General features: G+C 38.2%; 1 protein-coding gene across 8 annotated transcripts in view; it reads left to right on the plus strand.

Annotated features, from left to right (window-relative positions):
* Positions 1-11075, plus strand: part of LOC136017319 (alpha-1-antiproteinase F-like) — a 40151-nt gene extending 29076 nt beyond the window's left edge. For all 8 annotated transcript variants that reach the window (XM_065685533.1, XM_065685532.1, XM_065685526.1 and 5 more), the window contains 4 exons: positions 1252-1897; positions 5170-5440; positions 8165-8312; positions 9485-11075. In XM_065685533.1, coding sequence (XP_065541605.1) covers positions 1264-1897; positions 5170-5440; positions 8165-8312; positions 9485-9673 — 1242 coding nt within the window. In that variant the 5' untranslated portion in view covers positions 1252-1263 and the 3' untranslated portion in view covers positions 9674-11075. The remainder of the gene's footprint in view (positions 1-1251; positions 1898-5169; positions 5441-8164; positions 8313-9484) is intronic.
* The last annotated feature ends 8259 nt before the right edge of the window (positions 11076-19334 follow it).

The raw sequence follows: 19334 nt of genomic DNA on the forward strand, positions 1-19334 counted from the left end.
TAAAGAGTACTTTATTTTGTAAAAGATTCTGTTGAAAAAGTGATTATGTACCACAGGAAGATGTTCTGGATTTTCAGATATTCCACATCTCTTTGTTTCTGTCTGTTGACAAAAGTTGTTGGACCAAGTGTGACACAGTGTTAATTTATTGAGTTAAAAGTATTGCCACAGATGTGAAATGGTGTCCATGCTGCTCTAGAAAAGGCTTTCGTGTTCTATCTGTGTCTTTTAGTATCTTTATTCCTCCAGAATTCACACATCCATCTTTTTGCCATTGCAGCTTTTTCTGCCAAAACCACTTTTTGCTAGCTTTCTGATGATAAACACCATGATTGTTCCAAAGTTTTCTCTTTTTTTTTTATTATTATTAATATTTTTATGTTATTTGGTTGAGTCACTGAGCTGGACATGCCTTCACATGCAACAGGCATGCTTGTTTCCATTTACTGTTCTACATGGATGCTGATTTTTTCTTACTTAGTGACCAACACTGTTTTTCCAGGGTTTTGATATCTTCCTAACTACTCAAAGCATATTTCTCTCTTCTGTTAGGTATCTGGAAGTTTGTTTGATTTTCTTTGGTTGTTTTTTGTTATTATTATTATTGGGGGGGGGTTTGCTTGTTTGGTTGTTTGCTTTTGTTTTGTTCTGTTTTGTTTTGTTTTTTTTTTTAATGGTGCTCAATTGTTCAAACTCTATTTAATCACTGTAATAGTTCATAACTTCCTCATTAACAAATGTATTTACTTTCTCTCTGGTCCCTGTCTATACATTTACACACAGCTTGGTCAAAAATGTATATTTTATTTCTCACAAAGGAGTAATATTGTGCCTTCTGCTTTGGTTTTTCGTCTTCCTAAATATAACTGACTAGTCTTGACTCGATCCCTTACTTTCTGGTCTGTAGACTCATACTTTTTTGCTTACACCTTTTTATCACTTAAAGCCACACTGAGAACAGAATACTGGATACAGAACAGTTTCAAAGGAATTGTATCCTAACCTTAATGAGGGCATCTTTGGTATTACTTCATCACTCTTTGACTTTAATTTTTATTCTTTCATAACTTCTTCAGTAGGTTGAGTAATTTTCCAGAGTCTGCTTCCTTGAAATAGAAAGCTGGTATTCCTGAATTCATATGGCTTGGAATCACTGGTGCCATCTGTACAGTGAACAGATTGACTTAATGCTAAGAACAAGGTGAAATGATTTTTTTAGCCAAATGTCATTTTTGTTTTCTTCTTTTACAGAGTCATAGAAACATGAAGATGTTATTTTTCCTATGTCTTTTAATTGTTTGGATTCATTCCAACAGTTATTGCTATGAACCTAATCAACAAGGTGTAAGAAATCAAAATCAAAGAGGCCAAGAAAACCGAAATAAGCCACAGCTCATTGTAGGGAACAGTGTTTGTCAGTTTGCATGTTGTTTCTACAAAGAGATTTCTTCTCGGCAAAACAGTGGAAATGTTTTCTTCTCTCCTTTGAGCATCTCTACTGCCTTTGCAATGCTGACTCTGGGTGCCAGATCAGACACACTGTCACAGATTCTTAGGGTCCTTAGCTTTAACCCACGCGAGATTTCTGAAAATGAAATACATGAAGGTTATCGCCAACTCATGAACATGGTAAACAGAAAGAATGAGGGGTTACAGCTGAATATGGGAAATGTCCTGTTTGTACTTGACAGACTGAAGCCACAGGATAAATTTTTAAGTAATCTCAGAAACTTCTATGAAGGAGAAGCTTATCCTATGAACTTCAAGAGGGCTGATCAAGCCCAGGTAAAGATCAACGAATACGTAGCAGCAAGAACCAATGGGAAAATCAAGGACCTTATAAATAACCTCGATCCACTTACTGAAATTCTCCTTATTAGCTATATATATTTTAACGGTAAGATATATATATCGTACTCTCCTACTTAATATATTATTTCCTGAGATCAGCCTTGGACTTCATGTGTTTTTACAACATGGTTTTGCAGAGGGACTCCTATCTTGTTTTCTTTTTGGTCTTCTTTTACACTTAATTATAAACAAAGCTTTTGGAAATTATGTTCTGCTTGACAGTGATGATCATTCTCAGCAAAATTTAGGGCAAATTTTCCTGTATATTTCAATACACATATTTCTTTCCTGATGAGGATTAAGTGAAATTTACTTTAAAGAAGATATTATTAAGTAAATTATCTAGTCCTAGTTTGGAATTAAATTAAATTTAAAGAACACTGTTAAAATAAAACTTAGCATCTTACCTGAAGGAAAGTATGTTTACTCAATAGTTCTGCTATTACTATGTTCATGTATCCAAAGCTAAACATGTTAACAGTAGCTTTAGTTTCACACCCATGTTTTCCTTATTTTCTTTTTTACTAACTGTGCCCTTATCGATAGTATGGCTGTTGTCCTTGTGTGTCTAGAGGCACAAAGTTTCAACCTTTTTTTTTCTTGATTCACATTTTTTAATATTTTTCAGTGAAGAGATGGACTCACAATATTAGCTAGAAACCTAGTGACAATAAGCTTGTTTTTCTAAATTAATTTATGCAGTCAGCTTAGATACAGTCTACAGATTGTCTCTGAGCTTTTCAGACTGCTTATCTAATAAGAAGAGAAACAAAGCTGTAAGGCTCAATCAGATGTAATCAGATACTATGTCTTCTTTCAAAACTTCTCCCTCTTATTGCATTATAAAACCAAAGAAATTGTAGTCAGAAAAATAATATTCTGTAATTTATCTGATAAAAATATCATTTTTAAATGAAACAGAGATAGTGTAGCAGAAATGCTACTCTTTTAAAAGAGGGACTATTTTTTTTTTAAACTGTTAACCTGGATGCTCCCACTGTCCTCCCCAGTATGAGGCTTCCCCTGAAAGTAATTCACAACCATATGTTTGTTTTATTTTGCTTTTTATATGTGTTTATGCTCCTTGCATTAAGCTCTCAAGATCTGGTCACAGCTAAATGAAACTGTTTGAAATATAGATGATTGGTGTTTCTTAATTCCCTTGAACACATACCTGTTTGTCTCAGTGTTTTCAAAGTAGGTTTTTATTTAGCATCAGGCACATCTTTCAAACCAGGCAAAATAGCTGTTGATTTTTCTTCGACTGAAACATGTTTGAAGAAGGAGCAATACATTTAGTAGCACAATGAGGTCAGAAGCCTGAGAAACCTTGTATTAAAGATAACTTTGTATCACAAATAACTTTTACATGTTCTAAAGATAAGCGGGTTTTATTACTGAAATGATTTCCCAGCTGCTCCGAAAGATGGGGGAGATTCAGTTTTAATTCTTCAGTTTTAAAGAAAATAGAATAAAGAATAACATTGATAGAAATAGTATAAAAAGGTTTTTTATCTTGACATTGAGAGTAGGTTAACATTACTTGATCTAGAGGCTGAGATTAATCTGGAGAGGATTATTAAAGCTTAAGTACCTCTATAACCAGTCTATACTTCTAGGCTCTTGTCCATCCTCTGTGCATTACACCCTTTCTTGCACAGTACTGGTGACTCTCCTGCCCCTTTTTTGCAGTGTATCATAGTGTAGAAGTCCTTCCCTAAGGACAAAATTTGGCAATATTTTACTGTCCATCAGCCAGTGGGCATGCTATTCCACTGTGGTACACATCGGTCCCTTATCATGCCCTAGCCAACCTGGTAGTCACAAAGTATCATACTTTGAGGTTCATTTTTTCAACTTAAACACTGTGAAGCATTTGAGAAAGGTGCCATCTCTAGAAGGTAGTCTGCTAAGAGACAGGAGAGCGAAGAAATAAGAATTCCTTTGAAACAGGAGAAAAGGAATAAGGAATATCATCTCTGTCTAATCTGTGTGCTAAATCCTAACACCCTATTCAATTTTTAATCAAGCAAAGTTCTTTCTGAACGGAGTTGAACACTAGATCAAGGTTGTTTGAGTGTTTCAAGTCTTGTGTCCTTCACGTTTCTGTGATTAGTTGTTTTTTTGTTTTTTTTTCTTAAGCATATCAAGGCAGAAGTACTGCCTATTATACACCTGGTGATAGAAAACATCACTGTTAATGAAAAAACATAAAACGAGCATTTTTTCCCATCTCCAGGTTATTGTTAGTTGTTAATTTATATTTTCGGAGCCCAAGACATGCACTCTTTCCAAATACCAAATAAGTACTGCTTACGTCTGTTTCACAGATGGTGGAAACAGCAGATGATATTTCTTCCCTTTGTACCAAGCTGCCTAGTAAACATTGTTCAAACAGAAATCTGAAATCAAAAGGTGTTGCATCTTGTTTCATGGTTTCCTTGATAGCACTTATTTTACTTAGCATTATGGCTCTACTTTTACCCACTACATTTGATAAAAAGTTAGATTTGTTCTAGAAGGAAAAATTTACTACAGAGTAACATCGCTTTCTTAAAAACCAACCATACAGTCCCCATCTCCCAAGTTTTCCTCATTTTTTAATCTGCTCAGCCTCTGAAGCAGATGAGGTTGATGGCTAGAATTTGGGTTAGATATTCCTTTCTGCTGAGGTTAAGAATCTTTCAGATTTTCACTGCAGTTTGTTTCACTGTGACTAGCAAGGAGTTTTTGAAAATTTAATATTGTAAGCATGACAGTTCAAAAGGTTTCTGTTGTTGATTTGGTTTGGTTTTTAACTCAGTAGTCTGATGGACTTAATTTATATCTGAATTTATTTGTCATGAATTAGAGAGAGATATAAAACCCTTCTCTCTGCAAATAACCTGAATTCCTTCATTTCTCTGGAGAATTCATCTCTCATGTCACTCTTCACAAGTCTATTTTGGTTTGGGAATAAAGAAAAGAGATAATCTTTCTTCTTCTGAGCTCTCATTTAAAGGCTGCATCATAAGAGGGCTTTATAGGCTCCTTAAAATTGTTGTCATGAAGGAAAAGAGCACACTAGAACACTTGGTTTCTCATCTAAATGAAAACTATTGCAACCTGCTGTAAGTTCTGAGAGATGTTTTACATCACAGTCTGCCTACTGTGTATTGCTATTGAATTATTCTGAGTATTCAGTGTTCATTGCAAACTGGGTTGTCTTTGAAGCTGATCCAGTTGTACCAGTTTCTGTCATCTATGAATGTGTCCTATGGTGATAAGTCATATTGTTTCATGTCCTCAAAATATCCTGTAACTCTCTCATATTTCAAGCTCAATGGGAAAAACCTTTTGATACAAAATACACTAAGAAGAACAAATTCTATGTGGATGGGAACAAGGCTGTTGAAGTCCCAATGATGTTTGGAATGGGCCAGTTCAAGCATGGCTATGATGAACAGCTGTCTTCCACTGTGTTGCAAATGGATTACAAAGGTGGTGCTTCAGCATTTTTCGTTCTGCCTGATCAAGGAAAAATGAAGAAGCTGGAGAAACGATTGTCTTGTGAACGTATGTCAAGGTGGAGGACATTAGTCTCAAAAAGGTAAAATTCTGCAGTTCTTGTTTCAGGTGGTAGGCAAGGAAACACATCAGTTCCAATGTGCTGGGCTATGACACAAATTCAGGATACTATTTTTAATTCTGTTTTGATCTACAGAAGAATTGCCAATGACCAAAGCTGAAATCTGGCTTTCTAGTGTCCCTCTGTTTTCACATTCAGTACCAGTGAAAACCTTCACAACTTTAGGTCTTTTGCTGTTTCCACATTTTGTTTTCCATCTTCAACTCTCCATAGCTTTCAGATTTCTGTCTTAAAACTTCTTGCATTTTTGGGAAGGTGTCTTCTGCTTTTTCCTGTTTATAAGTAAATTCCTGTCACTTTCCCTCAGCCCTTTTTCTTGTCTCTTGCTTCCTTTCTGTCTACGGGAGTTACCCATAATTGCATGTTTAATGCTGAAATAACAACTTTTGGGAATTGTGAGGACAAAGCTCAATTATAAGGGTATAAAGGTGTGTGTGTGTATATATATATATATACACACATATATATATAAGGCTGACACATAACAGAGCCACTGTATTCAGGCTCTCTGAAGATTCTGGCAAAATTGGAATAAGCTACGCTTGCTTCAAGATAACTTTGAGACTAGAAGAAAGAAAGGTTATATGCTTTATAAAAACAACTTTAGACTCTCTATTCAGTATCATGTGTAGTGGTAGCATTTGATGGGACAAAATATGTATAAAAGCATAGGCAAAACATGTTTACAAAATCAAGTCTTTGTGTTCATTCATGAATTTGATGTGTCGTCTTAAAAACCTTCCTACATGCATATTTGAAAATCATATTTTAGATGAACAATTCTCAAGGCATAAATGACACCTTATACAGAAAAATATGTGTCATGCTCTTAACTCTGATTCAATGCTAAATCTTATTAAAATGATTTATTTTTTTAATTAAAAAAGAGAGAAAAAAGTATGCAATTCTCTGTGCACCTTCACAGTTTTGAAACTTCTGTGAACAGCTACGTGGTTTGTGACTAAAATCACAGCAGGGCAAATAAGATGGTGATTGGAAGGATTTATATTTCCGCTCCGCATACTCTCCCCCCCTCCCCAAACTGGAATAATCTATCTAAAAGCCATGAATGGGAGATGCAAATCTTATATTATGTACAGGCATCACTGTCAAAGACATGCAGCTCCCTGTTTTTCATCACGGCTGTTTTCTCTTGCAAACTAATGATGCAAACTCTTCCTTTAAGTTTTCAGGGCAAGTGATGCCTTTGCTATTATTTGGAGTCTCTGGGAGGTCTTAATGGATGGGTTCGATGTAGGATATGGAATTATTTAAGGACTGTGGGCAAGCTGTGTTGTCCCTGTTTCTCTGTCTGCAAACTGAAATTGACACAGTTGCAGAGGCATTGAGAGGAACGTTTTCACAACTCTTGGTTGCTGAGCATGGGATAGTGTCAAAATATTGCCAGTACGGGCAACTGAGATCTATTTAGTGGCTGAACTCTGGAGAAAGCATCACTTTCTCTTCTGAAAAGTGTATCCCAGTGCTTCCTGCACTATTGCGTTTGCATTGTTATTGTGTGCCTATGGCTTTCCCTTTCCCGCATGTTGAAAGCAAGTGGGGGCTTGTGAATGAGTGTCTTTATTTAATAGCAAGGCAGATGATTCAGTGTGTCCTCCTTGAAACAGCAATCAGCACAGTCAGAAATTAGACAGAAGTACGAGATCACCCACCTGTTATCAATCCACTAGCACTTTCATTTTTTGGTACCAGCCAGATTTGGCATTTGGTACTGTGCTACGCTGAAGGTATGGGGCCTTGCCTTCCCACTTGTCCACTATGTGACTTGCTCTTTGGACTGCTTCATTAAGTTCTCCTGTTTTCTTACCAGAAAACAATACCTTCTGTCAGCATTATCACTAACCTTTGTCTCATTATACTGCATCTAGTTGTAAATGTTGATTTTAACCTTTGAAAAGGAATTGTTAGATCCTTATTGAAAGAGCAAGGGAGGAATGAGTCAGAAATATAGAACTTTGATTAATTTTATGGAAAGCAACAAACTAGTCCCTTTCTCCCACCCCCCCAAAAAATTAATAAATCAGACATTGGTCTTGACATAGAAAACGTATTGACTAACTATATGCTGTATTATGTCAATGTGATTTTGTTTTCTACTTCGTCACCCGTACATCTCTGTCCAGATTTACATGATAAACACACAAGGCCTACCTTTTTCTTTTTTTTTTTTTTTTTCTTTCAAAAGTAGCCAGTGAACTTGGATGTGTTGAAGTTTTTGTGCCTACCGTGAGACACCTAAAAGAAACACTTTTTCACAAGATGATACTTCCGCATCCTCACTAATGGGGCATGATGAAGGAGCTTCCTGCAGAATGCACAAAATATCTCTAACTTCTGAAAATGTCAGATGAAGACCCTTAGGGAGGTATAGCTATTCTGTTGAGCTGAATGATCACTAGGTCAATCTCATTCTTCATGTGTTGGCTTACTGCAGACTGATAGCCAGCAACCTACAACCTATTTTCTCAACTAGCTTGTCAACATATAAACCTTTTCTTCTCCCCAAATTAATGTCACTATGCATCTCCCATGCAGGCTAGAGAGAACCTGCAAGCAAAATGTCTTTGGGGAGAAAGCAAAATGAGTTTGTATCTAGGGAGTCTGTGTTATACCATGAAACCCGATCAAAAGTTTCACCATATTCTTCTGCTTCTTTTCTGGCAGCTCAGCAAATGTGTATCTTCCAAAATTCACTCTTTATGGAACATATAACCTGAAAGATATCTTATATAAAATGGGTATCATGGATGTATTCACTGATAAGGCCGACCTGTCTGGGATCACTGGGCAGCCCCAGCACAGAATTTCCCAGGTAAGTCATACTGCTTTTTGTTTTATGAGCCCATGTTTATTGATACTTACATCACTTCCTTTACAACTATTCATGATGCAAAACTCATGTAAAGAGGCTTTGCATCATATGAAAAGGCAGCTGTTGGCATACAGAATATTTTGCCCATATTGCTTGCTCTGTCAGTACAATTCAGCTGGAGGAGGTTTCAAGTCTGTAATTTTATAATCTAGGAGGCCTTTCTGATCTGTATAGGGCAACCTTATAAAACAGACATGACCGAATCATCACATGTCCACACCTTGGTACCCTCCTGCAGCTAGTTGTTAGTCATTATATTGCTGCTTCTGTTTGTGTCTACCTTCTTTAGCCTGCCTGTGGGCAAGTAGGGAGCTGTAGGATGTATCACTACTTGTGTTTTACAGAGGGGAGGGGAGAGGAAAAACAATGCTTACTTTTAAACTCTTTGGGGGAAAAGAAAATGCGGTTATTAAAAACATTTGGCTTCAAGCCTATGAGCAAACTCTCACTAGTGCCAGGCCCAGGCAAAAGCTACAGATAAGTCACACTTCGATAAACCTAGAGTTTAAAGCTGACAGTCAGTGCAAATTTCATTATCTAATATGAACAAAACAACTAGCCTTGTGACCTCAGGTGGAAGTTAATGAATTAGGGTCTGTGAATGTCTTGATTTTGCCATGTAAAACATATGTTTCTCTGCTCTAGCCCTCTGTTTCTCACACTTCTACTTTGCTTCCATGTCTTCTAAGACATTAAGGAACATGGGAAACATAATTTCAGGGTACTATTCATTGTGCTAATCTGCATGTTAATTCTTCAGCTATATGAACTTTTAATAGACAATTAAATATGGCTGTGCTCTCTTAACCTTCAGTCTAACTCCATATATCTGCATGAATGGTAGCAGGGATTAAGAAAAACAAAGCAAAAGTTTTCACTAGCTGGGGCTTGCCCCTCCACCAGGGTTGAACTTCTCCTCTCTGGTGCTAGGAAAGCTATGCTGCAGGCAGCTTGCTGGTTTTTTTTTTTCCAATTTTGCTGTCTTTGTGCAGTGGACTCACATCTGGTGCTTGCTTCTTACCAGTAACTTCTTCAGGTACTCTTAGCACAAGTGTTATTTAGCTGCCTAGTTTTGTACTGCCTTGACTTGTAACATGTCTGTTTGTTCACAGGCTATTCATAAGGCTGTGGTAAAGGTGGATGAGACTGGCACTGAAGCGGCGGCGGCCACAGGCATGGAAATAGTGCCTATGTCTGTTCCGGCTACCATTACATTCAACAGGCCCTTCCTAATGGTTATAACTTTGGAAAGCAATATACTATTCATGGGAAAAATTGTGAACCCTCTGAAAAAAGATTAAGTTGATGTACATACTAAGTATGCAGTGATCACCACTGTTAAATCAAGTGTTTGACCTGATGAGTATGGCATGGCTACCGAGGGCTCTCCATCTCTTAACTGATGTTATTCACTGTTTTTTGTAGATGAGACTCTTCATCAGTTTAAGTTGTCATAGATGCATATTTGTTTGGGCCTTGTTTTTTTTTTTAATTCTTTTTTTTTTTTAAGAAGGTTGCATTCAGGCAGAACTGTCATTAGATCTGGGACAAAATAGGCCTGTGTGATACTGATAGCACATATACATCTTCTAGCAGGGAAGATGAGGAGCATGTGGGTGGAGAGGGTTGTGTAAGCCTGCTTCTTCCCTCATGGCTGCCTTCTCACCTTTTTTTTTTGAGTTGACTGACAAATGAGTACAAGTTACGGCACTGCTACTTGTGCCCATTTTCCTACCAACATGAAGTTTTTATCTGTCATAGATCTTAACATGCATTATGCTTACTATCTTGCATAGTACCATAGTTGTCCAGTGAATCTATAACATACTTGCCTTTCAGCTGTCGTCCAGTTAGGCTGCTGCAAAGGGGTCACAAAGAAGGTGTGTTTTTCCCTGCAGATGTATACTGGCCTGCCCACTGTTTCTGTCAGGGTTTATAGGCCAGACTCATTTCAGGGCAAATGTTCCACATCAGAGAATTGGGTCTAAGAAATTAAGAGGTAGATGATATCTCTGCAGTTCAGTGAAGTGCCCCAGCACCAACATTTGTGAATCACACAGACAGCACAGAGCAGCCAGAAGACTACTTCTAGCCTATGCTTGCACCTAAAACAGCTTCTAGAAGCCCTTGAGCAGCAGGAAACATAAACCATTTCCCCCCTGGTGCCAGTGCCTGTACCATCATCATCTGGCCCTGGGAGATTACCCATGGTAGTAAGCACCATTCCAGTATTGTCTGTAGGATCAAGCACCCTACCAGTAACACCTATACTGCATCAGTGACACCTGTGTCTCTTGAAGTAACCCCTTCTGTTCCCAGACTGTCCAGTAATACAACATTGGTACTCTGTTTCTCATCTGCTTCATGGTTAGTATAGCCACAATATTATAAAGATCTGTTTTTACTATTAAGGTACACAATACTAAGTCACATCCATAATGCACATGCTTATTTATTTTTCTTGTTTACTTTCCTATTTTTTGCCTTCTGTTTTCACAACTTCTATCATTATTCTATTTCTTTGCTCATGTTCATGGCATATATTTGATCTCTGGTTGCAGGAGGGGTAAATTATTGACTGAAATGGGTTAGTCTGTTAATAGGTATTAAGAATTAACACCAGTCTTTGTATAGCCTTGAAACACACAGACAAATGTACTAAGGTAGAAGAACTGCAATGAATAAACATGACATTAAAAAGTTTCTAATATTGCTATTTATTTCTGTAATTCAAAGTTAAGACTCAAGTATGGTTCAAGCAGGTTTTTTTCACAGCTGTGAGCAAACAGTTATTAATATACTTCTCACATACATTACACCAGCACAGTAATGACTGTAAGCTTCAGAAAGCCCTCTGCCTTTGGCCTGAGTAAATCCCTGTTAAGCATATAGTAGGTTATTTCTGTTAGGAGGAGAACTTTCTGGGAAAGCTGGGCATTTTTTTAAATGCAGGAATGTTTATTTCAAAGGCTGCAGACAATGTGCTACTCCTACTGTACTAAGTGTGTAACTTCATGTGTGTATCTTGCCTCTCTTCTAAAAAGCTCACTCTTGACTCCCTCTTATAGCTATTTACCAGTCCTAGCATGTGTGGCTGCTGTCATTCCAGAAACAAAATATAGACCATCTGGATCATACTTTTAAAATAGATTATGAGAAGAAACCCAGGAAAGTGCTTAGATGCTGTCAATTCTTTGTAGAGGAACCGACTTCCAAATGAAAATTGCTGAATATCGTCTGTGCAGCATTCATGTTGGGCAATAAGGAATACATTTAGTATTTCCCAAACTGAAAACCAGATATGGCCAATTTGGTTTCATTTGGCCTTGATCATATCACTGGATCCATAGCAAATCTTGACAAAGGGTACTTTTTTACCAGTTCTTACAAATCTTCCTAATTTATATTGACCTAGAGGCACTGCAGATCTTGCTAGGTCACAGTTTTCTGAAATAACTAGGTCTTGCAGTTTGCTTTCCTGTAAACATGCATAATGATGCATTTGGATGTAAATCCAAAAAAACCTAACTTAAATAGGAAAAAAGAAGTTAGCATATTTATGCAGAACAACCCCACAATATTAAATCTAAAACTGTAATAAGAAAGGAAAAGGACAACTTTGAGGGAAAAAAACCTTACAGCTTAATAGCATATAATAATATATTCTTCTTCAGATACCTCAGAAAGGTATTTGCCAAATAGTCTGAGAGAACCGTAGATGTTCAAGAGGTAGAAGAAATGCTCAATGGGGATACTGGCAAAACAGGAAAGCTCAGTCCATGTTTAATTCTTCTGCAGTGGCTGAGCCTGAGCAGCTACTTCAAGTTAAGGCAACAATAGAAGACTTAAAAAAAAAAACCCACCACAAAACAACACAATAAATTGCCAGGACTGTTTGAATGTATGCAAGAGCTCTTAGCTGTCTCAAGAAGAAAAATGTTAAGCTTTCATCTGTGATGCATCAGTTAGACAGGTCCCTGTATCAGAGAAAGAAGAAGAGACAAATGTGATGTAAGATTCTAAAAAAGATGCAGACAAGCATGCAGTGAATTGCAGAACAGTCAGCTCAACTTTGGCATTTTGGAAACTGAGAATTTGTAGTTATATGGATAAAGATGAAAAATACCAAAAAGACCAACACAGAATAATAGAATTATTGAGGCTGAAAAAGAACCTTAAAGATCATAAAGTCCCGCCGCTAAACCATATCTCTAAGTGCCACATCCACAGGTCTTTTAAATACCTCCAGGATGGTGACTCAGCCACTTCCCTGGGAAGCCTGTTCCAATACTCTGTAACCCTTTTGGTGGAGAAATATTTCCACTGATCCAATCTAAACCTCCCCTAGTGTTACTTGAGCCCCTTTCCTCTTGTCCTATTAGTTAGTTGTTAGCTGGAAGAAGAAACCAACACCCACCTTGCTACAAACTCATCTCAGGCACTTACAGAGAGCTATAAGGTTCCCTCCTGAGCCTTCTCTTCTCCAGACTAAACAACCCCAGTTCCCTCAGCCACTCCTCATAGTACTCGTGCTCCAGACCTTTCACCAGCTTTGCTGACCTTCTTTGGGTACTCTCCAGCACCTCAATATCTCTCTTGGTAGTGAGTGGCCCAGAACTGAACACAGTATTTGAGGTGCAGCCTCACCAATGCCAAGTACAGGGGGACAATCATTTCCCTGATCCTGCTGGACGCACTATTTCTGACACAGGCCCGGATGCTGTTGACTTTCTGGGAACGAGCTGGCTCATCTTCATCCAGCTCTTGACCAACACATTCCTGTCCTTTTCCACTGAGCAGCTTTTTACCCACTCTTCTCAAAGTCTACAGCATTGCATGGGGTTGTTGTGACCCACGTGAAGAACCTGGCACACCACCTTGTTGGACCCCATACAGTTGGCCTTGGCCCATTGATCCAGCTTGTCCTGATCCCTCTGCAAAGCCTTCCTACCCTCAAGCAGATCAACATTCCCGCCCAGCTTGGTGTTGTCTGCAAACTGAGGTTCAACTCAATCCCCTCATCCAGATCATTGACAACGATATTAAAGAAAGCTGGCCCCAGCACTGAGAACAGGGGAACTCCCCTTGTGGCCAGCCACCGACTGGATTTAAATCCATTCACCACCATACTTTGTGCCTGGCCATCCAGCCAGTTGTTTACCCAGTGAACCACACACCCATCCAAGCCATGAGCAGTCAGTTTCTCCAAGAGAATGCTGTGGGAAATGGTGTCAAAGGCTTTACTAAAGTCCAGGTAGACGACTTCCACAGCTTTCCCCTCATCCAGTAAGCGGGTCACCTTGTCATGTAAGGAGATCAGGTTAGTCAAGCAGGATCTGCCTTTCATAAACCTGTGCTGACTGGGCCCGATCACCTGCTTGTCCTGGACGTGCCATGTGATGGCACTCAAGGTGATCTGCTCTGTAACCTTCTCCAGCACTAAGGTCAGACTGACAGGTCTGTAGTTCTCCGGATCCTTCTTCTGGCTGTTCCTGTAGATGGGCATCACATTTGGTAGCCTCCAGTCAACTGGGACCTCCTTGGTTAGCCAGGGCTGCTGATAAATGATGGAAAGCTCGGGTGGACCCAATTGGGCCCCACAGGCTTGTGTGTGTCTAAGTGGTGTAGCAGGTCGCTGACCATTCACCTTGGATTATGGGGGCTCCATCCTGCTCCCCATCACCATCTTCCAGCTCAGGGGGTCTGGTCTTACTGTTAAAGTCTGGGGCAAAGAAAGCATTAAGTACCTCATCCTTTTCCTCATCCTTTGTCACTGTGTTTCCTTAGTCCTCCTTTTGCTGCTAAATTATAGAGGCATTTTTATTGTTTTGTTTTATTTTTTTTTACAGCTCTAGCCAGAATCTTTTATCAAATGATTCTTTTAAAGAGTTAGTATGTGTGAAGATTGTCATAGTTTGACTGATGCATGTCACATAGTTCATAAAAAAGATAAGATTCCTCAATGAAGGATCTCAAAACCCCCTAAATGAGCATGGAGAGAAGACCCTTTATAAGAAATAAGTGCATGCATGTGTTATTCACAGAAAGAGATTAGGTGGGACTTTAATGAACTGCGAGGTGACACGTTTTCCTGGTGCTTCTATCTTGTTTATAGGTAAGGATCTCATGGTACTCAGTGACTGTCTGATAAAATGGCAAAAGAAAATTGCTGCCAACAAATACAAAGGAAATAATAGGACGAAAGAAGCCCTAGGTTTATATATGGTGTTGTGGTGTCTTAAGTTAGTCATTGCTACTTAGAATAGAGATTTTGCAATGATTATGGTTAGGCCACTGAATATGTCATCTCCATGCTCAGTGGTAGTGAAAAAGGAAACCAAGCAGTGGAAGATACGAAGAAAGGAAGAGAGAGAAAGGAAATATCAGTGTTTCCTTTCACTGTGCCATAGTATGCCCACACTGTGTACACTATATGCAGCTCTGGATACTGAACTAGATGAATCTTCAGTTTAAGCTAAGGGCGTCAGTTTTATACAGCTTATAGGATAATGTTTTCTCTACATTTACTGTGAATCTATGGGCCCAACTCAGAGTCTAAGCATTTTATTTCCTTTTTCTATGTCTGAGGGTGTCTAAAACAACAGTATGGGACCGGCAGTTAAAAGCATTTTTATTTCCTCAATTAAAAGCAACACTTCTATCAGCTCAGTGGTTCAGTGGGAAGCGTCTAAAAAATCAGTCGACCCACGTGACTTAGTAGTTTAAGAGCATTCATTATAAAAAAAGAAGTGTGTTCTTTTGGTTGGTTTACAAGGGTCTTTAATCATGCTTTGTATGATTAAAGTAGGTGAATTTGCATTTGTATGTTTATTTGCAGCTTTGGTCTTTTTACAATCGTTGATCATGCTTTTTACAATCACACGAATGCCTAGCTACTTACCAGTGAACCTTCATGAAGACTCTAACCAGATCTATTATAGCTCTTATTTAATGTTTCTGGCTTTTTTTCTTTCATTTCTCTATTGAATATATTTTGTTTTTCAGTGGCTATATCTCATTAATATCCAGTTTTTCCCATGAGATTCATACAAAACTTTCTTTTTTAAAATTATTTTTTTTTAATGTGAATTAGCTCTCAGTATGCCAGTTCCAAACTATTCCTCCTCTACATTTATCACCTTACAGTATATGACAAATCTGGGTTTAGTCCATGGAAAAAGGCAACTTAAAATAAAAATTCGAGTAGCAAAATAATGATTTCCTCGATGTTTAGGTCCCCTACAACTGATGTAGAATTTTTTTCCATCATGAATTAAGGAAGTAAGTGCTTGATCTAAACATTATTGCAAAAATTACTTTCTTTCCAGTAAGTCTTTTTCTACAATAGCCTTTAGATAATGTCCATAGTCCCATATTAGTATTATCTTCACATCCAATAAATGATATTCACCTCCCAAGAGAAATTTCAAGGCATTGAATTTTCTGAAGTTGTGAGAAAAATTTAAAGTCTTGAAAATTTCCTGGAAAATGTTTTTGTGATTTTCTTCCATTTTATTGGCAAATGGTAGAAAAGTTTATCATTTGATAGCATCTTATAAAATAAAAGTTAATGTGGAATGTTTTCATAATTTCTGTTTAAAAATGACAAGGCCAACACATTCCTTAAAATACTTTCATTTCTCTAATCTGCTTTCTTACATGGAAATTGCTCCCTCAGAAAACTTCCAAGAAGTTTTTTCTGAGAATGGATTTTTAAGGGGGACAATAAGGGCTACAGGAAGAAGCTAGCTATTTGCACTATCCATGAAAGTTCTTCAGATGCAGAAAAAAACTGAAGTGAACATTTGTGAAGTGGTTTGTAAGTAATGCAGTGCTGAAGTTGTAGTTCAGCTGTAAGCCTGCTAACATCAAAGATGAAGTAAGAACTCCCAGCCCAAAGTACTCATGGACTTCGCAACTTTGGGTCTACACTGAGTGCTCATGGAGCAGCAGCTGAAAGAACTGGGTTTACAGTAAACTATGAAGGGAAATGCAGTTAGAATGTGCTGGTAAAAAAATGCCTCCTTTGGAGACTGATTCTTCTTAGATTCATTCCTGGCTTGCAGGATTCTCTTTCTGGTGAGAGGCATTGTGCTTCACAGTTTACCTCAGGAGGGATCTCAATAGTTTTGAGTTCCAAAGAACATGGGATGCTAAATGTCATCTGTGCTTTAATATTTGGGTGTTGGGTTTGGAGTTACAGCAATTATGAGTGTGGAGGCGAATTAGAAAAACAAATGTGTTTGTTAAGACATTAATTCAATCATCATTAGTATGAGAGCTGGAGCATTCATAAAGGCTGGAGACTAGTTCAAACTGGTTTTCTTAATCCCCACCCACCTAAGTTCTACCAAAGGCATTAATTTAAAAACATTGCATCATCAAAGGAAAAAAAAAAAACCAACTCTCACTGGCTGATCGATGAACCTGAGATCAGGACATTGCCACCTAGAAGTTCCTATGACCTGATTAAGGTTTTTGCTCTCTATGGCTGACCCCAGCCCTAGGAGTGCCATAATGCTTCGCTGCTCTATGGAAGAAGACTCCAGGGTATTCTGTGAAAATCAGCCTGGGCTTTCCCTGGTCCCCAGAGGTTGACTTTTGAAGAAGGATCTTGCTGTGACTCCTTTAGGAACGCCCTCCTCTATGATTCTTCAACAGGCTGTATTTGCCATTGCTCCCCAAGCTGATGGAGGGAGTAGGAGGTAGAGGCATGGTGTACCAAGGAGATGAGAGTGGTCTGCATGTGACTGTGGGTGATGTAAAGAAAGTCAGGAAAAGGATGTCAGAGCAGTTATCACTATGAAGGAGGTACTAGACAGAGTATTTCCTAGTTTGGGATAAGGAAGTTTTGATCTGTACTGAAATAGTAGCAATTCCAACAGTTTTCTGTTAAAACTAACAAATTTGAGATGCTTGTGTAATGGTTGATTACATAGGAAAATGGCTTTTTTGTTTGCCTGCATATTGATCTAGGATAGGACTTTTAAAAGTCATGCAGTTGACCTAAGTGTTCTCCCAGCATAGTTAAAAGCAGCGGCGAGATCAAAGCTTAATCTATGCTATATCCATTCAAAATAAAATTGAGACCTGCCTCCCTTCTGTATTTGTTCCCTGGTGGAGTCCTGTATTTGTACCCTCATTTTGAACAGAGCTCTTCCACATAAGTAGAGAGTCTGGCAAGGAGTAATAAGGTAAACTGCCTTTGTGGCTTGCAAGACCACTTTCTGGGTCCTTTCTTTGAGCATTAGCCAAAATCTATATTGTGTGCTTGGGCAGCTGAGCTGCTGAGTCACACAATAATGTCACTACTGTTTACTTCAATCCACTTTGATCAGCCTTACTGGATCAGATGTGTGATTAAAGGTAGGCACTTGATTTGGTATCATCTCTCAGTACAGAGGAGGTAAAGGAAGCAATTCACATGAGATGGTCCCAGATAGCAGGGTCAGTGGACCAAATGGGAAGGTAAAGAAGAACTTTTTAATGAAGGCTTTCAAAATAATGTTAGTTGCTCAAGTCTTGAATTACTCATTGGGATGGTTCTTATTAACTATATTTTCATGTTGTATAGACACACATTTATTACAATTTTAAGTACTATATTGCTGCAGGAAGCCCATAATTAATTGATTAATTTATTTCTTTTTTTCTTTAACGCAAGAACATTATTAAGAAGGATGGGCCAGTAGTTACACAGCATTGGGCTGGGACTTGGGAGTTTCTGCTTCCCTTCCCAGCTCAGTCACAGGTTCACTTTGTATAAACTTAGCTTCCTGTCTGCTCATAGCTATTCACTGAGGATGATCATCCTTCCTTTGTTTAAGCAGTCAGAGCAGGATTCAGATGCCTTACTTTTGGTAAATAGTGTGATTTCAAAATCACAGCACTGGACTGGAAGCAGAAGAAGAGGGTCAGGTGAAATGATCACTGCTGGTGAAACCGGTGGGTGAAGAAGAATTTTTTAGTGAGCACAATAATCTTATCCTCTCTCTATTTTCCTGTTCAAGATTCTTGTGTTATAAGTACTGGCAACAGATGTTTGCATTTTCTAGTCATGAAAGCAAAATATTCTGGTAAAAGGGTTGGCTTGGGCAGTGTCATGTGGAGCATGCAGATTATTAATACTTGGAATATATGTGTGCTTAATCACCTCTCTCCATGTGGTAATGCACCTACATAGCTAACACCTCCTGGACACAGGAGCTAAGCACACCAAGAAAGAAGACACTTTCTGTGAAGTCTGGAGGACTTTTAATTGAAGCTTGCATCTGAGGAACATTTCCAATCTCACTTTAAAATGGTATAAAGCTGCATCCTGCAGACCACAGATTTTCAAATTGTGTATCACTATTACTGAGGGAGTTGCTATGGTGTCAAATGAATAAAAAATAATCTTGTCTTCATTAAACTCAATAAAGAACTGAAATGATGCTCAAGGCCATTGAAAGTAACTTTTTATTTTCACATCATCTTATCTCAATGAGGAAGTTAGATGTGTCTTACAGACAAAAAAACTGAAGCTTGTCAGACAGTGTTAGTGATGTTTCCAAAGTCAAAGCTGAGATACTCAACAGGGCTACCAATCTATCCTAAATTCTGTGGTTCTCTCTTCAGGCAGTCCCAGATCCTGATCATTCCAGAATCCTTAACAGTATTTGGGCAATAGAAAATATTCTTGGAGATCTTTGTAGTCAAAAAGATTGCAACATGGTTATTTTGTCAAATATTTTGGGGGTTAGAAGGAAAAGTAAATGGAAGGTATACTATTCTTTCACAAGACCTGTATTGGAAATCACTGATATGAAAATCTCCAAAAGCTACTTTGTTACTAATATTACTATTACAGAAACACTCAAGTCTGAAAAGAAACTCCCTGGTAAGATGTTACATGACGAAATTATGAAAAACACACCTCCTTTTGAAACATTCAGAATGCTAAATAAAGGTTTCTAATGTTAG

The sequence above is a fragment of the Lathamus discolor genome, chromosome 6 (genome assembly GCF_037157495.1).
Source record: "Lathamus discolor isolate bLatDis1 chromosome 6, bLatDis1.hap1, whole genome shotgun sequence".
Lineage (NCBI taxonomy): Eukaryota > Metazoa > Chordata > Aves > Psittaciformes > Psittacidae > Lathamus > Lathamus discolor.